The 25,721-nt window shown below is 25.1% G+C and overlaps 1 protein-coding gene across 5 annotated transcripts; it reads right to left on the minus strand.

Annotated features, from left to right (window-relative positions):
- Positions 1 to 1,327: 1,327 nt before the first annotated feature.
- On the minus strand, positions 1,328 to 25,321 carry LOC145829289 (uncharacterized). Of its 5 annotated transcripts, none has more exons than XM_082937046.1 (15): positions 25,249 to 25,321; positions 16,438 to 16,464; positions 14,844 to 14,895; positions 14,525 to 14,610; positions 13,515 to 13,589; positions 13,224 to 13,294; positions 10,010 to 10,127; positions 9,033 to 9,093; positions 8,465 to 8,599; positions 7,187 to 7,268; positions 6,390 to 6,517; positions 5,761 to 5,846; positions 4,942 to 5,114; positions 3,856 to 3,966; positions 1,328 to 1,633 (listed from the first exon to the last, which is right to left on the minus strand). In XM_082937046.1, exons 3-15 carry the CDS (start codon positions 14,868 to 14,870, stop codon positions 1,584 to 1,586), a joined length of 1,203 nt encoding a protein of 400 aa, XP_082793172.1. In that variant the 5' UTR covers positions 14,871 to 14,895; positions 16,438 to 16,464; positions 25,249 to 25,321; the 3' UTR covers positions 1,328 to 1,583. The 5 variants fall into 5 exon arrangements, with proteins under 5 accessions (XP_082793172.1, XP_082793170.1, XP_082793171.1 ...); XM_082937044.1 differs by having other exon boundaries at positions 13,224 to 13,306; XM_082937045.1 differs by having other exon boundaries at positions 13,224 to 13,306; positions 14,844 to 14,904; positions 25,249 to 25,294.
- Positions 25,322 to 25,721: the final 400 nt, after the last annotated feature.

Raw genomic sequence — 25,721 nt, forward strand, 5'->3', positions numbered from 1 at the left:
AATATTATAGCATTTCCTAACATAATTGCACCTAAATAAACGAAACGACATATAAGAAACTTTTACAAGTAATATTCATATACTAATATTTTTATATTGAGAGTTCAAAATAAATGAAACAACAAGTAAAGTGCAGTATACTCATTACAAGTTAATAACATAATCTGCTTTTACTTAATTTTTTTCTAAGTTGTTTCAACTTTGAAAAAAATTATAAAGAGGTAAAATATACACATAAACTTATTACATAAAATGCTAAACTCAGTGTTTAATTATAATGAATATAATTATTTAGTACAACAAAAAACACCTTGATTCTAAAATTCTGCAAGATAAACTTATACGTATATATCACAGTTTAACCATAGAAGTGTCCTTGCAAAAGATCATTAATACTAAAAAGCATACAAAAACTGCTTGTTCATGTAGGGTAGCTGTTTAATATGTTATTAGAAAAATTTTGCAGTTTATAAGGGATGTTTTATTAGTTTATACCAGATGAAGGCGTTGGAAATTAAGTAATTTTGTAAATTTTCAGGTTAATTTTGCAATTTAAGTCTGACAGCTGATTTTTAATGGAATTATTTATACCATTTGAAAGCTTTGGAAAATAAGGAGCTTTGTAAATTTGAACTGACAATATCTGACTTAATTCAAATTTTGTTAAAATTCCTGACTTTTCTTCATTTTTATCGATTTCTTGACCTTGTGGCAGCCCTGCACAGTTAAAACTGTACAATATTTGTTACATTTTTTCTATTATTTTTAAATACTATAACTTAATTTATACAAAATTTTAGTTTAATATTGTATCAATGCTAAAAAAAAGATACAAAATAAAACCTACTAAAACTAGTATTTTATATTTTTTTAACTAACAATTTGCATTTTCAGTTTTAATAAATACAGGATATTTAAAAGGAGTAAATTGTACGAACTTGAAATACTATGATTCGCCTTTGCTAACAACTAATTAATGTGTGTTTAATATACAAACATGTACGAACAATTTAATAAAATTTTATTACAATTAAATTTACGCGTACTGTGTACTAATAAAATTTACTATAATATTACAAAACTTAATTTTAGAAACAACAATCAAAAGTATTACGTAATTTAATAACTTTGTTTTATATTATTAAAACAAGCTAGTACTTTCATTTTAGCTTAATTTTTTCAAGTATAAAGTAATAAAAATCTAATTTAAAAAAAAATTCTATAAAAACGAAAGTAAAAAATTCAAGTATACTTATTTAACAAAAAAAATTTAAACTTTGCGTTCAAAAAATGGAATTTATTCTTCATAAAACATTCAAGTGTCAATATATTTTTTGCATAAAAACGTAGCAAATTTTTGGAAATAGAATTGAAAAAACTTAAGTTTGCATGTATTTTGCCCAATTTTTTGTAGCAGCTTAGTGTTTTGTTCACATTTAAATTGTCTTAACTAAATGTCGTAAATACAAATGGTGAGAGCAATTAAAAAACTTTCACTCATGGCGCAAATAACAAACAACAAATGGCATAACAAGACGACATTGTACTATGCAAGTATTTTATTTATAATTGTATTTCTAATTTCAGTCGATCACGACAACATCGCATTTTCCCTGGCATTCATCGCATGTACCTGAAAAAAAATAGATAACCAGGAAAATAAATTTATAATAAATCATAAATTATCTTGAAATAAACTTTTTAATAAACTATAAGCTACCTTAAATTTTATTTGTATTAAATTATAAATTACTACAAAATATATTTATAACAAATTATAAACTACTTATGAAAAAATTATATTGAATTTCTATTTGCAAAAAGTTATACTAAAATGTTCTTAAATTATTTTCAACTAGTAAAATACTTTATCATTTATGTATGAAGCAAAGTGGAAAAATTGCTGAAGCTTTTAGTTAAATCTTTTTTTTTTCTTATAGTTATATTACATTAACCGGCAACCTGATACTTCTAATTGACTAACAAGAATAAAGTTTTTAAAATCCAAGTAATTTTTTGTATTTAATTTTCATTGAAACTTGGTTTGTTACATTTTAACTAAACATTCTTTTGAGAACTTAGTTGATTAAAGTTGAAAGTCAACTCAACACGTTTCAAAATTCGATTCAATCCACAATGTGCGGCCAGACCTTTGAGTACGCGCTTCTGCTGGTGGCAGGCATAACGTTTAAGAGACTTTTTTTGGGGTCTGCAACAGACAAACTAATGGTAGCCATACTACAAAAAGGACTCATGACATTCATATTTAATCAACTAAGTCAACCTAATCAACGAGTCTTACTCGGGGTTGCCACAGATCGAACTGGAAAAACTTCCTGACTTCTCTAAATCAATTTCAAAGTAAAGCTGATTCCAAAATAAGCAACAATAGACTTGAAATAATGTAAAGTTTTCAATCTAATTTTTATACAGGTTAAAACAATACTTCTGTGGCAAAAGCATTTTTATTACAGGGTTGGCACTTGTTTTTTCAAATTTTTTTCCAGGTTTTCCTAATTTCTTCCAAGTTTTTAAAAGTACACATTTTTGGGTCTATTTTTGGTATAAAGTTAAGTCTAAGGTAAAAAACTGTATTAAATAGTATAAAAACATTGAAAAGATAATGTAAAGCTAATTTAAATAGGTTTTTTAATAAAAAAATAATTTGATAATGACAAAAATTTTTTATTTATATGAAAGATTTTTTGAGTCAAATCGAAATTTTACTACTGAACATGTGAAAATTGTTAAAATTCCAGGTTTTCTAGTTTTTTTTGAGTGATTTTTGTTCAAAATTCCAGGTTTTTCCAGGTTTTTTTTTCCTAAAATGTCGAATTCCAGGTTTTTCAAGGTTTTTCCAAGTTTTCAGGTAAAGTGGCACCCTGTTATTAGCAAAATGCAGTTTTTAGTGATGGTAAACTTTCTTATTAGGAACATGGTTATATGAAATTTTCAAACTTCTCCTGACTTTTTTTCGAAAACCCCTATATTTTCCTGAACTTATGGCAACACTGCTTACTATATTTTAGTAACATACTCGAGCTAAGTGATAAACTAAAAGATACAAAATTAGAATAAATAATTTTGAGCTACGGATAATGTATAATAATTTATAACCTGATTTTTTATAATATACAGGTTGCCAAAGACTTTTTTTCAGGTTTTCTAATTTTTTTTCTGGTTATGAAAATACAAGTTTTTTTATCTGTTTTATAGTATAAAACAAAGTTTAAGATAAAACACTATTTTTAAGTGCATAGGGGAAAGGATAAATCACTTTTTCATAACTTAAAGTTCTTTTGTTGAGTTATAACTAAGCTACAAGTTGCTTTGCACAGATTTTAAAACTTGAAAGTTATTTATGAGATACAGCTGGTGAAAGTCGGCGACTACAATAGGTTCCTTATGGGAGGAATAAATTAAAACAGCAAATAACAAAAAATAACTAAAAATCTATCTTCTCCTACGTTTTCTTAATAATTACCTCAAACTTTCAGAAAATGCAATATTAAAAATTCTATCGCAATAAGTTTGAAAATTAAATTAATTAAATATTATTTCAAAAAAAAACAGAATAGTTTGAGTATTATAAAAACATTGAAAAGATACTGTAACACTGCTTAAAAATTGTTTTATAATAGATTTAACTTTAAATGATAGAAACTTTTTGTGTATGATAGATTTTTCGTACCTGATAAAACGTTCGTCATTTTAATGAAAAAATTGTTTAGAATTTTATATTTATTTCTAGGATTTCAGGTTTTTTGGCAGCCTTATTACATAATAAAACTAACAAGGTTTCACGTCAACTTCTGATGAATAGTATAATAAATAAATATCTATATTGAAACTAACAAGGACTTCCATCATCTTCTGAGGAGCTGTCATCATCATCTGACGAACAAAGATTGATTGTCGTGTAATTTTTTGGATTTTCCTTTAAAATTTCTTCTTCTTCATCTGATTCTGTTTCATTAAAAAATACAAATTTCATGGGTAAATCTTTTTAAGTTTCTTACACATTATTGAATATTATTTATTATCAAACTGTTTGCATAATCGTTAAACACTTTTTACTGGTCGTCTGATATCGTTTTTGTTTGAAAATTACTTTTGAGAATTCGTAATGCTGTGTTAGTAACTAATTAACTTTTGAAAAACTACTAATTGATAGGCAATTGAAAATTCGCATACGAAAACGTCATCAACCTTAAGACTATATGTGACTCATGTAAACTTTAAGTTAATTAGTTCATTTTTGAGAGAATGATCGTCAATCCGATTACTGTGAAACTTAACATAATCAAACCAATTTCCTCATATTTTTGCTTTTATCTTTAAAGTTAATAAAAAAATTACAACCGTTTAAATTGCCATAATTACTAATAAACAACGATAATATTTAATAAACATAAAACGAATTCCTCGAACTTTTTTGTTTATATCGATAAGGGTTGCCACTTGTTTTTTCCAATTTTTTTCCAGGTTTTCCAAATTTCCTCCAGGTTTTCAAAAGTAGACATTTTTGGGTCTATTTTTAGTTTAAAGTTAAGTTTAAGGTATGAAACTGTTTTAAATAGTATAAAAACATTGAACAGATAATGTAAAGCTGCTTTAAATGTGTTCCTAACAAAAAAAAACTGTTGATGATGAAAAAAAATGTTTATTAGATTTATTGTGTCCAACCGAAACTACTTAAAATATTAAAATTGTTAAAAATTCTAGGTTTTTTCAGGTTTTTTTAGTGATTTTTGTTCAAAATTCCAGGTTTTTTGCAGGTTTTTTTTATTTAAATTGTCAAATTCTAGGTTTCCATGTAAAGTGGCAACCTTGTTCTACCTTTAAACTTAATAGTTAAAAAAATCGCAATCCTTTAAACTATTATACAAATTACTAATACAACTATATAATTATATAAAACAAACAGAATAGTAAACAAACCAATTTCATCAATTTTTTCTTTTTTATCTTCAACCTCTTTCCAGCTGCCGTCCTGATTCAGCTGAACCGAGTCGTTCTTCGATTTCTCGCACATTTCCTTCATGTACAAGTCCACGAACACCTGACTCATCTGCACCGGTTTCGAGCACACAGGGCACTTGTCCTTTTTCTTCCTGTGGAAATAAAAAATATATTCAGCAAACATGGAACGTTAGACATGGTTGCCGTATAGAACTTTTGAAAGTAAATGTTTTTTCGTGAATTTTACAAACAGTGCATAAATAATAATTGATTTGATTGAAACTTATATTTACCTGTATTATAAAATGAAAATAAAATATACATAAAATGGTGACTTACAAGTTTATATATACTGCTAAACTATATTAAATGTGAAGTGTCAATAGCTGCTATAACTTTTTGTTTTAAGCCGGAAAAGTATTTAAATAAACATTCAAACCTAACCATTAATATTTTTGAAATATAATTAATTGTTAAATTTATAAAACAATAGACCAATTAATAAGATACTCATAAAAGTGAGCAACAAAAACTAAAAAAAATACATACTTGCAAACATACCAATACTTTTTATTTAATTGAAACAAGTTTTTAATGCAATAAAATATATTTAATTGTAAAATTTTATTCTTTATAAAATGCTTGTTGCTTTGACAAACCATACAAATGATACATATAAATTTCAAACTAAATTTAACTTAGCTTTTTTTATTAATTGACTATAAAATTAGTATGCAGCAGTTTGGTTTTATTGAATCACTTTTACTCAAACGATAAAAAAAAACAGTAATAACTAACATTTTAGAAAAAGTTTCAATCTCGAAGCAGTTCAAGTGGTTGCAGTTTTGAAATCTGGCCGGAGTCACCATCCTACTCATACCCAACTGAAAAAAACATTAAATTTTGATAATAATATTTAGAAATAATTTATAAGAGTCGCTTTGTCTAGTTTTCAATCTTTTGAAAAATTTGATTACAGAAAATTTTTAAATTTTATTAACATTTCTTGCTGATATTTAGCATCCTTATGAAGCTTAAATTCATATTTGAAGTAACATTAATTTATTTTAGAAATTAGAATAAAAATTTAAATTGTAAATTTCTAAATATGTTCAACAAACATTTTCTAAACTAAAGCTAACTTGTAAAATCCTTTCACAAACTTAATTCACATAAAAATGGGCACACGGGATAAGGGGCTCCCAACCACGTTTTTACAAAAACTTTCATTGACTCTTATTTGAAATCTTCGAGTATATACTATAAGATACTTTTTAAGTAACAAAAAAAAAATCAATTAACTTTTGAGATATAACCAGTCATGTAAAAAAAACCTACGAAACCGTGTGAATGTGTCTGATAAAATAATAACTATTTTTTATATATTTAAGTTAGTACACATTATTAATCAATAAATAAAAACTAACTGGGCAAGTCAGTTTAAGCACGATAGTTGATGTCGCAACAACATCGTCATCTTCTTTTGCAAAATTTTTACCAAGTTTGCGCTTGATCTCTTCGATGACGTCATATTTGCTTTTCACGTGCCATTTGCCTAAAATGTTATTACTTATGTACTATTATATTTTAAAAAGATAACAATCAATTTATTTAAAATATTTTTTTTGTTGTGTACTACATAAAAGGTCATTAGTGATATTAAACAGTTTGTTTAAATTTAACCAAAATTCCTTTTCATAATTTCCTTCTCCCCTTTATTAGATATCACCTTTTTAATAATTAATTATTTACTTTTTTTTTCCTTCTAATAACTAAAATTACTAAAAAGAGGGCGACTTTTCCAACTTTGGGAAACTCAAACTTATAGGAAATTAAAATCAATTTTTTAAATTAACTAGTTTGAAACAGTTATATATTTTTTGGCTAAATAGTAACCATATACTTTTAATGCTAGTTTATTATTTAATGCTTTTACTTATATTTATTTATTAAAAATTATTAACAAAACTTTAAGACGGTAGTTTGAAACTAGTTTTAATATAATTATCTAATAATTTCCATTCAATACTCTTTTGTTTGTATGGAATGTTTAAACAAACATTTTTTTCCAATTTTCAAAGATTGAACATTTGAAAAAAATATTTTATTCTTGGTAACTTGAGCTTACCAGCTTAAAATTAATAGTACTATTCGACATGTCACACTCCATTTATATTGATATAACTTAGAGAATTATATAAAATATCAACAAATTCAAATTTACCTTCCTTTTTAGCAGTGGCAACTTTCTGACGTTCTTTTGGATTTTTACGCTCGGCTACCACAACGGAAAAAGAAAAGTCTTGCTGCGATTATTTTTTACTTTGCAATAATTAAACAAAAAGAAAAGTAAATTGATTGGTTTTTGTTGATTTTTAAACTTTAATTAAATTTAAAATAATGTGCAATTAAAAAAAGCAAAATCAAAGGAGTAAATTTGACTTAGATGACATAAAAATTTAGACTTTTTTAATTTGTCTATCAAGTATAGACTAAAAAGATTTAAAATAAATATTTTAATTTATTACCTAATTAAGTTTAAACATGTATTTGATATTTTATGATAAAACTTTATTACATTTAAACCTAGCTTTATTTTATGTCTCTGACATAAAACAGTTAACCTGATCATTTTACAGTTTTATATTAATGTTAAAACATTATAAGACAAAATTCTAAAGGTTGAAGTTGTGTAAAAAAATTATCTTCCCTTAAAAAATAAACACTGAAGTTATTTTTTATATTCGAAATTAACTAATTTAAGTTGCATGGATTTTGATGTAGTTTAACTATCTATCACAACAACTTTCAATAATTTAAGATTTATTTAAGTTTTACTTGCTAAGTACGACAAAACGCTTTTTAAATTCTTTAAGTAATTCGAATTTGATTTTTTTTTATCATCAAGTGAAAAGTATCACGACTTATTCAAGCTTATACTGATCAAGGTTGTCAAATGGTTTTGGAAAATTTTCTCCAGATTTTTAAATTACAAGTTTAAGGGAATATTTTAAGTTTAAGATTGAGTTTAAGATAAATAAGTGTTTTAATTAGTATTTAACATTGAAAAGATATCTTAAAGCTTCTCTTAGTGTGTTTTTTGATAAAAAAAATGGATGATGACAAAAAAAATTTATCTATAAAGTATATTTTTAGCATCAAATCGTTATTTTACTACTTAATATGTAAAAGTTGTTTAAAATTCCAGGTTTTTTTAGGCAATTTTTGTTCGACATTCCAAGTTTTTAGTGATTTCGTTCAAACATCCAGGTTTTTTTATTTCTTAAATTCCAGGTTTTTCCAAGTTTTTTTAGCCTAAAATGTCTAACTCCAGGTTTTTTGGCAACATTGTCTGATGTAGTTGTGAAAAGTTATATAAATTCGTATATAATTAATTTATTTTATACTTCTTTTAGTTCAAAATTGTTTATCCTTGTGTATTTTTCAAGGTTCAGAGTGTTTTTTTTACACTCTTTTTAACTTGTATAAAATCAAAACTGACTTTTAGAAGCTCAGCACTGCTGATCCTGATGTAGTTCTCCAAATTTAAGACTTCCGGGTCCACCTCGATGGGGCAGTTCAGTCTCCCTTGTATGTTGTCGGTGAGTGGGGGCATGTCTAATTTCTTGCTGTTTACCTTTAGATACAAGTTATTTAAACTTGTATGTATATATTTAAAAATAATTATTTTACATTTGGATACAGGTTTACCTTTAGTTACAGGTTATGCAGTTAAACTGTTTAAAAAGTCAAGCAAACTTGACTTTACGAAAATTGTGATTATTAAAAAATTTATCAAAAAACTTTAAACATAATCTGATTACACAACTTTGAATAAAATACTCTAAGTGTAATTAGTACCATTAAGTTATAAAGTTTTTTTTTTGAAAAACTACATAAAAATATTATTAAACTTTAAGTTATTATTTCTTTGATTAAGTTTTACTCATACCAATGCACTAAGGATTTATATACTTGTATTACTAAAATTTCATGTAAAATAGCAAGAAAACGGCACATGAAAATGATAAAATAACAAACACAGGTAAATTAAATAAATTTCAAATAACCGAAAGTTCCATGCCAACTGGTAAAAGAGTGTCTTTCGGCTTTGATCTATGCGGGTAGAATCTAAAAAAATCAAACCAATTTTTCAAAACTAAACTTTATAATTTTATATACTAAATTTCAACGATAGAAATTAAAATAAAGTAATGTTGCTAAATACAAAACAAAAATTTTGAGTAGTGGTCTACCACGTTCAAATACTAGATCTGGCTGGATCTGGCCATGCTTGCTAAGATCCGGATCATACTTAGAAGTTTTATTCCGGTCATAACTGGATAGACCTGGAAATCAAGATATGGCTGGAACCGTATACTGGATAGCAATAACCAGACCTAGTATGTAGAGTTATGGACCACTATTTTTTAGCTGAAGGATTATATTTTACATAATACCAGAAACATATCAAAATAGAATTTTTGTTAGATTAAGTGAAGGTTTTACAATATTTAAATGGCATTAACTTTTAGTAAAAATAACAACTATTGGGTTTATTAACTTTAAAAATTTTACTTTTAATCAAACAAAAGATTCAAATAAAACAAAAAAGTTTTTTTTTTCAGCATTTAAAAGCCAGAGTTCATAGACCTGACCTGACAACTTTAAAAGTTGTTACATTTTTAAAATCTTCAAAACGAACTTCAGCTTAATTTATTCACTAGAACTAAAAATACTAAAGACATAAACAATAATTTATTGAAATAAATTTTAACTTATAATACAAATTTTATACCTTCTTTATCGCGAAATTAAAATATAGTCCATAAAATTTGGTTGAAAACTTTCACTTAGGTAGTTTTCAGGTTAATAATAGATCAAATTAATCAAACAAACTTGATATGCATGCCTTTTTTCAATTTATTACATTTGTTTATTAAAACTAATTTTTGAACTAAATTAATGTAAGCTATTTCTTTGGTATTATTCACTTTCAGATTATTGGGTAATTTTATCTTATTACATTTATTTATTTCAAACAAACTTGATTAGCATGACTTCTTTGGTGTCAGTCTTTCTCAGATTGGTTACGTCCTTGAACTTTTTCAGGCACACTTTGAATGAAGGGTCTCCGTTTGAATGTGTCTTTTCTCGGTAACTCACTGTTGATAAAAAAAAGTAAGTACGTTTTTCTTCTTTAATTTTTTATTTGTTTTATTTTAATGTTTATGTCCCTGTGCCAATGGATGCACTTATTTTCACAACACACAGAAAATAAAGGTATTTATTTGCAGAAGTCTACAAAATTCAAACTTACTTTACTGTTGATATAGATATTAAAATTGTTATTTTTCGAAGTTTTGTGTTCTATAATTATTGATTTTTTTTAACCCCTTGCCAATTGATGGGTTTTTTTTTTCCAAAATTGGGAAACATTCTAGCAAATACTTTATAAAAAACATAGAAAATAACAAACTATAAATATACTCTTTTTTAATTAACTAATGTTTGTTATTTGGTATTTTCAACTGAAGTATTTTCGTTTTTACAGGGTTGTCAAAGGCTTTAGAACTTTTTATCAATTTTTCTTTCATTCTTCTAGGTTTTTGAAAGTAAATGTATTTTTGTCCATTTTTAGTATAAATTTAAGTTTAAGGTAAAACACTGTCTGAAATTGTATAAAAATATTGATAACATACTATAATGCTTACATTCTTATAATAATATTGATAACATACTAAAAAGCTTACAAAATCTGCTTGTTCAAGTAGGGTACTTGTTTAATATGTTAATAGAAAAATTTTTGCAGTTTAATAAAGGATATTTTACTAATTTATACCAAATGAAGATATTGAAAATAAAATTTAGCACTTTTGTAAATTTCTAGGAAAATTTTGGAATTTTTTTCTGACTTTAAAGGACTTTTAATTAATTTTTACCATTTGAAGGCTTTAGAAAACAAGGAATTTTATAAATTTAAAGTGACATAATCTGACTTTTTTGAATATTTATCAAATTTCCTGACTTTTCCTGAATTTTTTTCAAAACCCCCCATTTTTTCCTGACTTTTCCTGACTTTTGTCTTTTTTTTTTTTTTTCCTGACTTTTCCTGATTTCCTGACCGAGTGGCAACCCTGCTATTTATTTCATAACTTGTGTTCTAAATAATTCAAAAAAAATTTTTTCAACCATGGACTTCACAAGCATAATCAAAATTTAACTATTTCACATGTTAATTTTTTTTTAATTTAAGGTTTTTTAAAATTTCTTAAGTTCAAGGTTTTCCAGAATTTCAGGTTTTTGATAACCCTATTTTTTAAATTTAAATTTTAAATATTTAGTCATGATATTTTTTCTTATTTATAATATACTTCATTTAGAATGTTTCTAAAAATTTTAGGTCTAAAAAAATGCAGAATATAGTTTTTAGTAATGTTTTAAGTATTTGAGAGAATAAGGAAAAAACATTAATCATCATGTTTGTTAAGGTTAACAATTTTCAATCAACAGGCCAGATCCGGAAAAATTAAGTCTTTTGCGGGCCGGAGTATTTCGAATTAGTGATTTACCGGATCCAGTATCTGTATCCAGCCAAAATATGCTTCTTAGATCTGAATCTGACTGGATTCTAATTTCAAGTCGAGATTCGGATCCGGTCAGATTTTAATTTTAAAAAAAGTTTTGGATCCGGCCGTATTCTAATTTTATGGATACAGTTGATCACTTTTTTGAATCCTTCAAATTCACAAAATTTTCTCAAGTCTGACAACTTAAGATGTAGATTGAGACGTATCAGATTTTTAAATAATGTCTATAAATAGAATTGACATTGTAATTGACAAATATCGTACTTAAAAAAACACTTAATTTGGGGTAATTTGGCAAAAAGCTATTCCAACTAAGTTAGAACAACACAAAATATTAGGACAAAATGGTCTATTTATTAGTACACATTAATTTATAAAGTCATTTTTTAGCAAGTTTTTAAAGTCAAATTCTAACAGTTTTGTTTTGTAAAAGTATTATAAAAAGTTTTATGAAATTTTTGTAATATTGACCCTCCGCAAGCCTGTAACTTTGCTCACGGGCTGGTCATTTTCATTTGCGGGCCGGATCCTATTTAAGTTTAAAAAACGGTCGGGGGCCAGTCATTTTCACTCTGCGGGCCGGATCCGGTTCGCTGGCCGTATGTTGCCCACTCCTAGTCTATACACTTTTACTGGAATTTTTTTACAAATTTTACAACATCTACAAACTTAAATAATTATTTTTAATTCTATAAAAACTGATTCTAGTTTGTACTTTAAGCTTTCATATAAAACCCAATGTTGTTTTTAATGAATTTTATTTTTTCCCTATGCCCGTAAGTAAGCTTCTTTGCAAAGTAAACTATATCTAATAGTTTAATTCTGTGAGGGTATAAACAACTTTTAATATTTTTTTACATTAGTAACTAAGCCACCAGATATATTTTACCATGATTTTAAATTAAAAAAGACTTTAAACTTTAGGAAAATTAGAGAGTTCAATAAAGTTTTTATGTAAGGCCACAACTAAAAAGAAAAAGGTATTTTTTCACTAAATGTCTATCTCATCCAGTATTTTTAAGGAACTGTTTTTATACTTATTGGAATTCATTTCAATTAATTAAGAAGATTTTATTTAAAAACTACTTTTAACTCTCTACAATGGTTTTCAAAAAATTAAGAATAAATTTTGTTATTAGTCTTGTTAATTGAAATTCTTACTTAGAAAAATCATCTTTTTAAAAATTGTTTTAAACATCAAAAGAGCCTTTCCTAAAAATGCTTTACATAAATTGCAAAATTCTTTTAAAACGTAGGAGATAGATTTGAGTCATAAAAAAAAAAATAAAAGTAACTTTTATTTCTACTACCCATAAGTTTCATATAAATTCAAAGTAAATATTACACAAAAGTTTACTTTGGTCACCCTTACGCCTCTAAAAAACAAGATATTTTTTTTTAAGTTTCTTAAATTCATTGTGCAAAGGATTATTTTCAAAGTTGGGAAGTCACTGTTCTACTCAATCTTCTTTCGTTATTTATCCAGTATAAATTTAATTCTCATGGAATTATTTTAACTGTTCATAACAAATGGCAAAAAAAAACTGTTGGTCAAATAAAAGTTAAACAAATAAAAGTTAATATACCAAAAAAAATTAATATAAAATACAAATAGTTTAAAAAAAAATAAAAACATGTATATACATCTGCATAATTATTGTCAAAACTAACTGGAGCTGATTTTTGTTTTTTCAAACAGTGTTTCAATCCTCGAGTAATCTTCAGGCTTCCCAAACACGGGTCTAAAAATAGGGCTAAATACAAAAATTATATAGTTATTTTATGTATTTTTTGTTACATTATTTTTAAGTTAACAAAAGAACTAAATATCTTATAAAAATTACTGTTAAAATTTAAACATATCACTGACATCCATGTGCCAACTATTTATTAAAAATTGTTTCGAACAGATCTACTTGTTATAATTTTAATAACTATTATTTTATTTTATAGTCAGATTACCCGCACGGAGATTGAGTTGAATATTCCTCCCAATATAAGGATCCTATTGTTGCCTCCGACTTTAACCGGCTATATCTAAAAAAATATTTTAAATCTTTTGATCTGTAAAAAGAAACTTGAAGATTAGTAAAAACTATATAAGATAAGATCAAAAACCAAAAAAGGGTGTTTACCCCCCCTTATGCCCTTAAATTGTCTTAGTGTAATGTATAAATATTTTCAAAACTAAACTTTACTGCTTAAACATGAACAGTTAAGGCCATAGGGGGGGTAGGCCATGTTTTTTACAAGTTGATCTTATTTTATAGAGTTTTTACTAAGCTTCAAGTTGCTTTTTACCGTTTTTAAAAATTCGAATTAGTTTTTGAGATATGACCGGCTAAAGTCGGGCCGCATAACAGGTTCCTTATGGGGAAGGAAAAACTAAAACGGCAAAAAAAGATTAATGCATTCAAAATCTATTTCCCCTACATTTTTTAAGCAATCTTCTTCAAACTTTCACAGTCTATTCTTTATCAATAACAAAAAAACTTTATTTGTGACTTTAAAAAATTTTAAGTAAAAATACCTTTTTTTCGAAAAAAAAAAAAAAATTTTTGATAAAAAATCACTTTTTTTTTTTTTTTTGTCATAAAATTTTTATTTTTTAAAATTATCAAAATTCACAAATAACGTTTTTTTCTCATAATGTAAGAAACATTTCCTGAAAATTTTAAGAAGATTGCTTGAAAAATGAAGGAGAAGATAGATTTTAAAGCCCGTTTTTAAAAACTCGAGAAAAACGGCTTTAAAGTTACCCTTTATATACCCTTTATATAACCGGTGATAAAAAAAAGTTACTTAATATTTTTAAAATCTAAAAAAAGCATCTGAAAGATTATGAAATTTACTATAATATAAGTCTATATGTTATTTTTGGTCAAAAAATGGCTTCTACCCCCCCCCCCCCCCTATGGCCTTAACAACTACATTTGTTTAATATACAAATAATTCAAAATAACAAATACTACCTGCTGTCTGATGAAGGTTTCGAATACTTGGTACTTGAGACATCTGATGATGGCCTTCTATAGTCCGCCACAGCAGCCTGTGGGAACTAGAGGTACAAAAATTAATATTTTATAAACAAGTATTTCATATTATATAATATGATTGACACGTTTTTTGTAATTAATACTAAAACAGAACTTTTCTAAAATTTAATAAAAAGGCACAATGTTGTGCAAGTAGCATATAATTTTATCACCTTTCAGTTCACATATTTCCTACTTCGAACAAAGCTTATTTAAAAAAACTTATTGTAATATGGAAGTAATAATAACCACCAACCTTTCTTTTATAATTTGTTGAAGACATTGCAACACAATTTACTTAGTCAGATCTGAAATAACTAAAAAGTGTATTCTTATAATAAAAATTTAAATTGATGAGTTTTATAAGTACGTAACAGCTTGCAAAAATTCACTAAAAAACTATACTATGTTAATTTATTAGTAGAATAAAAAAATATAAATTTATGAAAAACAAAGTTTATCAAAAGCTAAATACTAGTACAAGTTTTTAATTATCTAAGTTATAAGAATAAACTAGTAAAAAAAATTAATAAATTTACTGAAAAAATTATTTTAAAATATTTAATGAAACAACTTAATTTTCAGCTTGTAATTAATATATTTCTAAATACAATTTTGGTTACAAATGACAACAATAATATACTTTTTTGTCATAATTAATTTAAGTATATAACTTTCATTACAAACTAGTTGCATAGAAGATATTTTGTAGCTTAAAAAATTTCTAAGCTTGTATAAATCTCCATTTTGTATTTATATGCAAGGTTCCCACTAAAGTTTTTAAAAAATATTATAGAGAAATCCATAAAATATAGCAAATTTATAGGGAAATTATCAGAAAAATAGCAATACATTTTAAATGTTGTGAACATATGTTTAAGGTAAAAAAAGTAATATGCGTCATATACCATTTATAAGCACAGTCTTAATAAGAAATTTACTTAAGTTCAAGGGTTTTGGAGCTTCTATTTTAGTGAAATAAGCAAACTTAAAATAAATTGTGTTTAATATAAAAATAGAAAATTATTTTAATTAGGTAGCGCCATAAAGTCACAGTTTTGTAATAAGATTGCAAATATTTTAATTTAAAAGTAAATTGTCAATTTTTTTACGTGTTTTTTCACCATGCAGTGTTGCTGTTTTGGCTTTCAAATTTCAATCACCATGTAAAAAAACGTAATTAGTAGGGATTTCTAGGGATCACACATTTTCTAATTTTTTCTAGCAATTTATAGATATTTTCAGAATATTGCAAATTTATAGGGAAATAAAGGGATTTATAAGAAAGTTGGAAACCTGTATATGGTGTTATCATTAATTTGCTGACTTATTTCAAAAAAAGTACAATGAATAAACGCTTTAAAGTTTATTGATTCAAAACACAAAAAAAAACAAGTGCTGAAGCTTATACAGTTATGGAGACAAATTTTATTTTTCAATGATAATATAAACGTATTAATGAGTACAATTTAATTGACTAAAAAACTCTGATATTGTTTTCTATGATTTTATTTAAACTAGCTCCAGCACATTTTAGAAGTAATAAGAGACAACATGTAGTCAGCAAACTAGAAAAAACAAGTGTCAATGTGAACAATCTACAAAACTGATGCCCAAAAACATGCAAATAAAACTTGATTTGTTTTGGAAAAGTAATAGGGAAAAATGAGAGAATATTTATAAGTCATCATTGAATGTCTTCTTTTTCTTTCTTCAAATGGTAAAAGAAACAAATCAATTTTAATTGCAGTTTGGACTAATATATCAGTACAACCCTGCTTGCAGGTTTAAATACATTGAGCCTCAAGTTTTGTGATAGTTTGCTGTCAAAGAATAAAAAATAAACTTACCTGGTCCAGTAAAACCTTCATACCTGTCTAAAAATAAATGTTTTTGTTAAACATCTTTGAATTAAATTTACTGATAGGTTTTTTGTTTAGACTTCAAGTACACAAGTTTTAAATGAATACTACTAGTTCTAAACTCAGTATAAAAGAAAATTAAACCATTCTAATTTATAAACTCTTGTAAATATCTAACTTCTAATAAAAATAGTATGTATGAATAGCTAATAAATTTTATTAATACTAAATTTTATATTTTAACATCTATTATACTTCAATCATATAAAAACCATATTCTGATTTTAGTTTAGAGATGGTAGAACTTATAAGATCTAACTCACTATTAAATTTCAGGTATGCCTTTCTTAAAAGCAAAAATTTCAGCCTAAATTACATTAAACCAGCATGAGTTTATAAAACTTAAATATTAAAATGATATTAGCCAAAAACTAAGAAAATACTGTTTATCTTAGTTTCATCTTAGTGCTTAAATACCCAAAAAAAAGAAAAAAAAACTTATATGGAAAAATACTATTAGCTAAATTAGTCTGAAATTTAAAAAAACGATAGCCAGATTTTTCAAAAGAATTACAAACTAGCTTGAGTTATCCTGAGTAACATAAGTATATGGGAACCCCAGTGTATGTATTATAAAAATATTCATCAAAGTTTGAACCTGAAGTTAGATGAACTTTAAGAAAATTAAGAAATATTAAACTAATCTTATTTTTGTAGATGTTTAACAAGTAGAAAACCTTAGTTCAAATACCTTTTTTATAAGTTTTCTGTCAGAATTAAAACATGTATTAATAACAAATATTTTGGCATACAACTCTTTTATTAAATGTTATAATTGTGCAAAGAGATTTCTTTTTTAATTAAGACTGTGAGAAAAATGGAACTTTTATTTAAGGTTGACTTAAGAGGGAGTAATTTTTTACTATTTAATCTTTCTTACTTTTAAGGTAAGTAGCAGCAAGTAGATTTCTACAAAAACACTGAGTGATGACAAATAACATTTTTCATTTGACCTTGATACTACAAAGAATTTTAATACAACTCTTTTTTAGATATTAAAATTATTAAGTTTAGTACAGTGCTTATTCACTTATTCAGACACGCTGGGCAAGATTTTTCTGTAAACATGTCCAGATAAGTAAAAAAATTAAATTTTTTTTTATAATAATATGAATTTGAACAATGCTTGCTAAAAATGACATTGAATGTCCACCGTAAATTAAACGATGTTATTAGGAGGCATTTTCTAAAAGTATTTGACCAGTTATTCAACTACCCTTCTCACGTTCCTGACAAAACCAAATATAAAGGGCACTGTCCAACTTTTCAAAACAGCCTCCCTTTACTTTTTTTTTTGTTTGTTTTTGTGGCTTTAATTAATCCCAGCTCCTACTTTTCTGCTTTAAACTTTTTAAACTTTTTTTCAGTTTTTAAAATGCCGTACAAAGTTTACCTGCCTATACTTAAATTCTTGATTATAAAATACTTTATCAAACTGTTTTTTACCTTTTTACGAACTTCTAGTTTGTTTTTAATGGTTAATGCAACTCGTTTTCTTTTTTTAGAATTTTTGTCCATTTATAAAACCTAATATCATAAGTGTGTTAAACTTATAGAAATTTTAAAATATATATATAGTCATGTATCTCATCTTAAACAAAAAGTGTTAGAATTAACAACTTTTGTATTTTTTTATGAATTAAAAATCAAACATAAAATAACAACTGTTATACACTCATTATCTAAATAACAAGAATTTATTATTTATAAAAAAAAACTTTGAAAGTTTAAATGAAAAACTTAAAGTTATGTTTTAAATAAAATTAAATTAAAGATTTCTAAACTGACTTAGTTTACATGCAAAGGTTTGTGATATCTAAACTAGTTTTGATAAAAGATAGAATGTAATCTTTAGTAATACTATTACATCATAATAATGAACAAAGTTGCATAAATTATAAAATGACCTTTAAATTTTTTACAGCATGAAAGCTTAAATGTTTGTATCATACAAAAATTATAGTGTTTAACATTAAAATTTTTGAGAGTTCTTTCTGACCGAAATTGTCCAGATAAGTGAAGTCCAGATAAGTGAATCAGCACTGTACTTAGTTTTATCCAAGTTTTTATTGTTACTAAATAATTTTTCTACTACTTAAAATTAAGTGTTGACCATTGTTAAATACTTGTCTTCAGGTTTCACCGAGAATGTGGTAAAATTTTCAAAAACATAAATTTGCTGATATTTTTTTTTTTACTTTTTAGCTAAAAATACACTTTTTCACAAAATATATAAAAGAAAAGGTTTTGCAATAAAATCTTACAATTAGGCTCTTAAACTTCAACATACTCTGAACTAGTGCTTTTTTACTGCTTATTTTGTAATAATTTGGTTTAAAAATGTATTTTTAAACTAATTACTATGATTATTTTTATGTAATTGCTGCCCTCAAAACATTTTTGTAAAAAGTGCCCGCAAGTTACAAAAAGCTGCCAACCTCTGACAGATTTTTTGCATCTTATTAAAACTTCTTTATTTAACATTAAAACTAGTTTAAAATTTTAGGTGTTTTTTTAGTGGTTTGGTTTGAAATTCCAGGTTTTTCAAGGTTTTAAATTTATTTCTCAAATTCCAAGCTTTTTTTTTTTGATTAAAACGTCAAATTCTAGGTTTTTCCAGGATTCTAGTTTTTTGAAAAAAGTTTTTTTTTTCCAAGTTCTCAAAATTTCTTCCAGATTTTTGAAAGTGCAAGATTTTTATTCTATGGGCATAGGGGTGTTCTGACATTTTTTTGCTAAAAATAACATTGGATATTATATGAAAGCCTGAAATAAAAACTACAAGCAAGTTGTTATATAAGTAAAAATTTTATTTAACTTTTGAGATATTATAATTTTAAAGCGATTAAAAATATCTGATATCATAGATAAAACTATAAAAAATAAGATAAGCTTGTAAAAATCAAGGTAAGCAATTAAATTAAAGGTTTTTAAATGTATATCAGTATTGAAAATATACTAATCTTTACAATACATAAAAACTATTGTTTATGTTAAAGTTTTTATATCTAATCTGAGTTTCATTTTTTTTAGTGATTTCAATTCATAACTCCAGGTTTTTTTTCCAAGTTTCTTATATTCTAGGTCATGTTTACCTAAATTGTCAAATTTCAGGTTTACAGATTTTTTGGCAACCTAGGTTAGATTATTATTATCATATCGTTTATTGTGTACTGTTGAACTCAGGCATCATAATGTTAGCCACTTAAACAAGACACACAAAAAGAAAAAAAAATAAGTTTTTTTTCGAACAAAAAATAAACATAAACAAAATTTAACAAAGTTTCAATTGTAAAATACTCATTAATAAATGAAACTCATTTGTTCAATTAAAAAACTTTTAAACTAAAAAAAAATCAATATCAACCACAAACATTTTTGAGTGATATAAATAAGTTTTCATGTTGTAAAAATTTATATGGTGATTTTATAAGTTTTGCAATTTAGTAAATTATTATGACTTTATAATACTACTAAAGCTTACATACAATTTTTTTTCTAAACTTTAGTTAGTGAAATTCTTTGTATATAATGTTAAGTAAGATGGTTTCTAATTTTTTTTAACCATAAAATTTTTTTAGGTGATTAAATTCTCCAATTTTTTAGAAAATGAATGTATAAGAATCCTTATATGTTTTTTTAATCTTACTATATTACAAATGTTGTTAATTCAAACACTTTCTGTTTAAGATGAGGTGCATGACATTTTTTTAAAGTTAGATAGGTATGCCACATTCAATTTACCAAGTTGTAAAAAATCAACAAGACATAAAAAAAAAATCAAGTTGCAATAACCATTGAAAATAAACTATAAGTTTGTAAAATTGTAAAAAACAATGTGCCAAATTTATTAATAATAAAGCAGTTTAGAATAAGTAGGCCAATATTTAGAAAAGTATAGAAAAGTTTAAAATGTTTTAAACAGAAAAAGAGGAGCTAAGCTTTTATTATTTATTATGCATGGCCTAATATACAGCAATTATATTGTTTTAGGAAAAAAATATTTTTTGTACTTATCTAGAAAATTGCTTATCTGGACATGTTTACAGAAAAATCTTGCCAAACATTTCTGGATAAGTGAATAAGCGCTGTACATACAAAAAATAATTAGTAAATGCACATCCTTAAGAAAGTATAACCAAATAAATGATTTTCCAGTTGCATTATTTATGAGACATGACACATTTGTACAAAATTAATAAAAAGTAAAATAATAGTCTCTTAGGGGGAGTTTAAGGGAAATAATAAAAAATAATATTACAAAAATAAAAATAAAAGATTCATTCGCAAGTTTAGATAAGATAAATATTATATTAGTTTTACAGAAAGTTATTGAATTTTACTGAATTTTGTAGTATTTAAATTGAATTATTTTAGTTTTAAGCAAAAATGTTTAGTTTTGTTTCACCCTCTCACACCTAATCATTTGGTTACTTTTTTCATATAGTCTTAGCTCTGTTAAAAAATGAACCTTGCCACTGACTATTGTTAAAATAATGTATACACAATTATACATTTTATGGGAAAAACTGGAAAATTGTCTAAATAAAACCTTATATTTTCCATTAATAATTTCATAGACAAATCAAATTCCCATCTTCTATACTCTAGAGACCTCATACCAGTTAAATTAATCTATCATTATATGATGTATTGAAATGTTACAACAATAACATATATAGCAAGTATAATTTATTTGCAAAGACTCAATTTTATTAATGTCTTTTTTTAAACAGGGTGACCAAATTTGAATATTGTATCAATGTTAGGACAAACGTATATTTTAAATAGCTTTGTCAGAAAAGTAGCTTTATTAGTTTTTAAACTTTTTGATATTTGATAGGACAAAGTTTGTTCAATTTTATACAAATAATTTATGTGTTCATTCCATTTTAAGTTTTCAGATATATATATATATATTCCTAATACTAGGGGTAGGGAGTACTTGGGTGATGTTTGCTGGCCTTGTGAGTACATATGATTTTGATGTGTTTTTGCTTTGTTAAGAAGAATCTGAAAAAAAAAATTAAAAAAATTGCACAAAAAAAATTTTGCCGCCTAAAAAAACTAATTTTGACCACAAAAATCACACATTTTTCCATTTTTTGACTTAAACAGTAATAAAATCACTTATACATGTCCTAGACTTATAATTCATATCTTAAATGAAAGCTTATACTTATTGACATAGATTAAAGACATATTAACTACTTTTGATGTATTATGACGTCTGCACAATTTGTCTGTAAAATGTAGTGGAAGGGAGTACAGCACATTTTTATGGTCATATTGTAAAACTCAATTAAGTACATTTAATTAAGTACGATTCAAGTGTGTTTTTGCTTAGTTAAAAAGAATTTAAATAAAATAAAAATTTTGTAAAAAAAAAAGTTGCTGCCCAAAAAACTGATTTCAACCCTAAAAATTACATATTTTTTGATTTTTTCTACTTAGCAGTAATAAACTTACTTATACATGTCCTAGACTTATAATATCTATCTTAAATGAAAGCTTATAATTATAGGCATAAATTAAAGACATTGCAACTGCATTTTTTGTATTTTGCACCATTATTATACTAAATATGCAAACTTTGTCTGTAAAATTGGACTTTGTTTTTTAATAAAGAAGCAAATTCTTCTGCTGCTTTACTTTTAATTTTTTTATTTAGAATATAAAATATGTCGATTCAGCTAGGCAGAAAGAAATTACTGATGTCATGTCATTTGAATTGCATGTTTATATACAAATAAAGTACATTTTAAATAACTTTTTGTTATTAAAAATTATGATTATTGAGAGCATTTTATATAAGTAAATACAACAAGTAACTGCTATGAGTTTAAATTTGAAAAATATTTGATAAAAAGCTTTAAAACTAGAGAATTAAAACATTCAAACAAACTAACAAATTAAGTTTTAATTTATTTAGATGTATAATACTTTTTAAACTTTAACTAATAGTAATTTGAAAACAATAACATACTGAAAGCTAAAACAAATAATACAGATAAACATTTACTTTTCAATTAAATAAAAAAAGTTAATTTAAAGAATAAAATTACGCTAATTTTAATAAACTGACATGCACTTTCTATAATATATAAGTCTAGATCTATTACTCTTAGACAGGTACTCTCAATAATCATAATTTCTAATAACGGAAAGTTATTTAAAATGTATTTTATACATATTTCAATGTGCAATTGAAAAGACATTACATGAGTAATATCTTTCTGCCTAGCTGAATCGACATATTTTATATTCTAAATAAAAAAACTAAAAGTAAAACAGCAGAAGAATTTGCTTTTTATATTAAAAAATAAAGTCCAATTTTACAGACAAGGTTTGCATATTTAGTGTAATAATGATGTCATAATACAATAAAAGCAGTTGAAATATCTTTAATTTAAGCCTATAATTATAAGATTTCATTTAAGATAAAAATTAGAAGTCTAGGACATGTATAAGTAATTTCATTACTGTTCAAGTCAAAAAATCAATAAATATGTGATTTTTGGGGTTCAAATTAGTTTTTTGGGCAGCAACTTTTTTTTCCATAATTATTATTTTTTAGATTCTTTTTAACTAAGCAAAACTTACTTGAATCATATGTACTTAATTGAGTTTTACAATATGACTATAAAAATGTGCTGTACTCCCTTCCACTACATTTTGCAGACAAATTGTGCACATTTAGGGTGATTATGACGTCATAATACATCAAAAATAGTTAATATGTCTTTAGTCTATGTCAATAAATATAAGTTTTCATTTAAGATATAAATTATAAGTCTAGGACATGTATAAATGATTTTATTACTTTTTAAGTCAAAAAATGGAAAAATATAAGATTTTTGTAGTCAAAATTAGTTTTTTGGGCTGCAAACTTTTTTTTTTTGCAAAATGTATATTTTTTTTCAGATTCTTTTTAATGAAGCAAAAACACATTCGAATAATATGTACTTGATTGAATTTTACAAAATGACAAAAAAAATGTGCAGTACTCACTACCCCTACTAATACTTAAAAACTTTAACTGTTGGTATCTTAGTGTTATTAATTAGTAGGTTAATTGGGTCAAACTATTTATTTTTCTTAATGGTTAGAACTTTCATTTGTTGAGATTTAAATCAAGTTTTCTTATTAAGCCATTTGTTGATACTTTCTAGACAATATTGTAAAGAGATACTTGACTCACTAAACTTTTTTGTATCATCAGCAAATAAACTCATATCATTTTTAATATTAATGTTTGAATTAATATCGTTGATGTAAATTAAAAAAGATAGGGACCAATTACACCACCTTGTGACACTCGACGGCATATTTTTAAAGGGTCTGAAAAAGTATATAATTAATGACCACTGTGATCTCCAAAATACTATAAAAAATTGAACCACTTCACAAAGGATTCATGTAGTCCATACTGATTCAACATTTTTAATAATTGTTTGTGTGATACTGAATCAAAAGCTTTTTTAATATCAGTGTAAACTGCTTTAATTTTTTTTTTTGGAAATTAGGAACTATTATGAATGTAAGTATGTTAACAGTAAATGTATAACAAGCGCTTAGGGACAAAACCAAATTGTTTATTATTTTAAATTTGATTAAGTATTTTTGTAGAAATAATATGTTCAAAAAATTGAGAAAAACACTTTTTAAAGATATTGGTCAATAGTTTAATGCAGTTTGTTTGTTACCTTTCTTATGGACTGGAATGACAAAAAACAATTTGCATTGTTTTGGTACTTTAGCTAATTCTATAGAGTGATTGGAAATTAATATAAGTGGAAAAATTATGAATGGAAACTAATACTTAATAAAATAGGGCAAGATGTTTTCTGGGGTTCTAACTAGTTTACCTTTTAGGTGGTTAATTAAATTTTTAAGGTCTTTATAAATTATCCATTTTAATCCATAAAAAAATCCATTTTACTACAATTTTTTGATCGTTTAAATTTAGGTGGCTTTCATTTTTTTTTAAACTTTTTGAAAACTTCTGTTAACCAGTGAGGCTCCTTTAAAATCAGAAGTTACTGTTATATGTTTATCATAGTCATGTAAAACGGGTATTGTAGTAATTAAATTGGTAATTACCTAGCATGATGTCCCACCAATATCAAACTGAAATTACATTATATTTAATGTCTAATATAACCATAACTTTAGGCTAAAAATCTATTTTTGGAGCCTAATATGTTTAGTCTAAAAAGATACTTTGTTTTAAACAAACTTTATCAATACATTAAACTTATTTATTACAAACTGATAAAACTTAAACACTTAACCGCTTTAATTTTACAGTATTGTAGTTGACATAAAATATGGTATTGATACAGTCAATTTATATTGTAAAATGAAAGCAATTAAACATTCAAGTTTTATATTTTTATGATAAATAAGTTTTATTTTGTTATTTATGTACTTATAACATGTCATTATTAGCCTAAAATTACTGTTAAAATAGACATTAAATAAAATAAAATTTCAGTTTGATATTGGTGTGACATTGTGCTAGGTAAATACTCTTAATTTAAGATTAAATTTTAGATACTGGCTTATATCTCAATAGCTAAAATTTTTCAGTTTTTAAGTACGTAAGAATCCCTTCACGTTGTAGTACACATTTTTTACATATGTTAAAATTTCATTAACTCATTTTGATACCTTTTTTTAATTAGTGAGTTCTGATGCTTTTTTACTTTAAATAAAAAATATTAATAAGATACATACCTGGACGTTAAAAGGTGTCCGTGGTGTGCGACTCGATAAGTTCTTTGTGCACCAGGTCTTAGAACCAAATATTTTGAGATCTTTTTTGTCATTCAATAAACCATAGCTAATTAAATAAAGACAACTTACCTCAGTCAACTAACTAAGTTAAAATATTTGCTGCTTTCATGATTCAAAAAATACATACGTTCATCATTCTTATATTCATAATAAAATTAAACTAAGTTAACAGCATTAACTTAGCAATTTAAGGAATTTAAAAAAACACAAAGGTTTGTTGCATTATTTTTCTAATTTTAAAATCTATTTGAGCAAATAATGGCTATTAAAGCATAGGTAATGCTAAAACTTAAAAGTATACAACATGGTTTTGTAAAAAGAATACAAATAAAAGTCAACATCTTAAGCTGGCAGCATTTTATATAGATTAAATTTACTATTTTTTTTTTTACGTTGTATGGTATTTTCAAAAA

Source organism: Thalia democratica, chromosome 2 (genome assembly GCF_965202585.1).
Source record: "Thalia democratica chromosome 2, ktThaDemo2.hap1.1, whole genome shotgun sequence".
NCBI lineage: Eukaryota > Metazoa > Chordata > Thaliacea > Salpida > Salpidae > Thalia > Thalia democratica.

Coding starts and splice junctions, on each gene's coding strand:
- LOC145829289 (XM_082937044.1), bottom strand. CDS start 14,870: ATGTCTTCAACAAATTATAAAAGAAAG. Junction 5,847..6,389: donor TGCTTAAACTGACTTGCCCA/GTTAGTTTTTAT, acceptor TGTTTTTTTCAG/TTGGGTATGAGTAGGATGGT. Junction 3,967..4,941: donor AGAAAAAATTGATGAAATTG/GTTTGTTTACTA, acceptor TTAATGAAACAG/AATCAGATGAAGAAGAAGAA.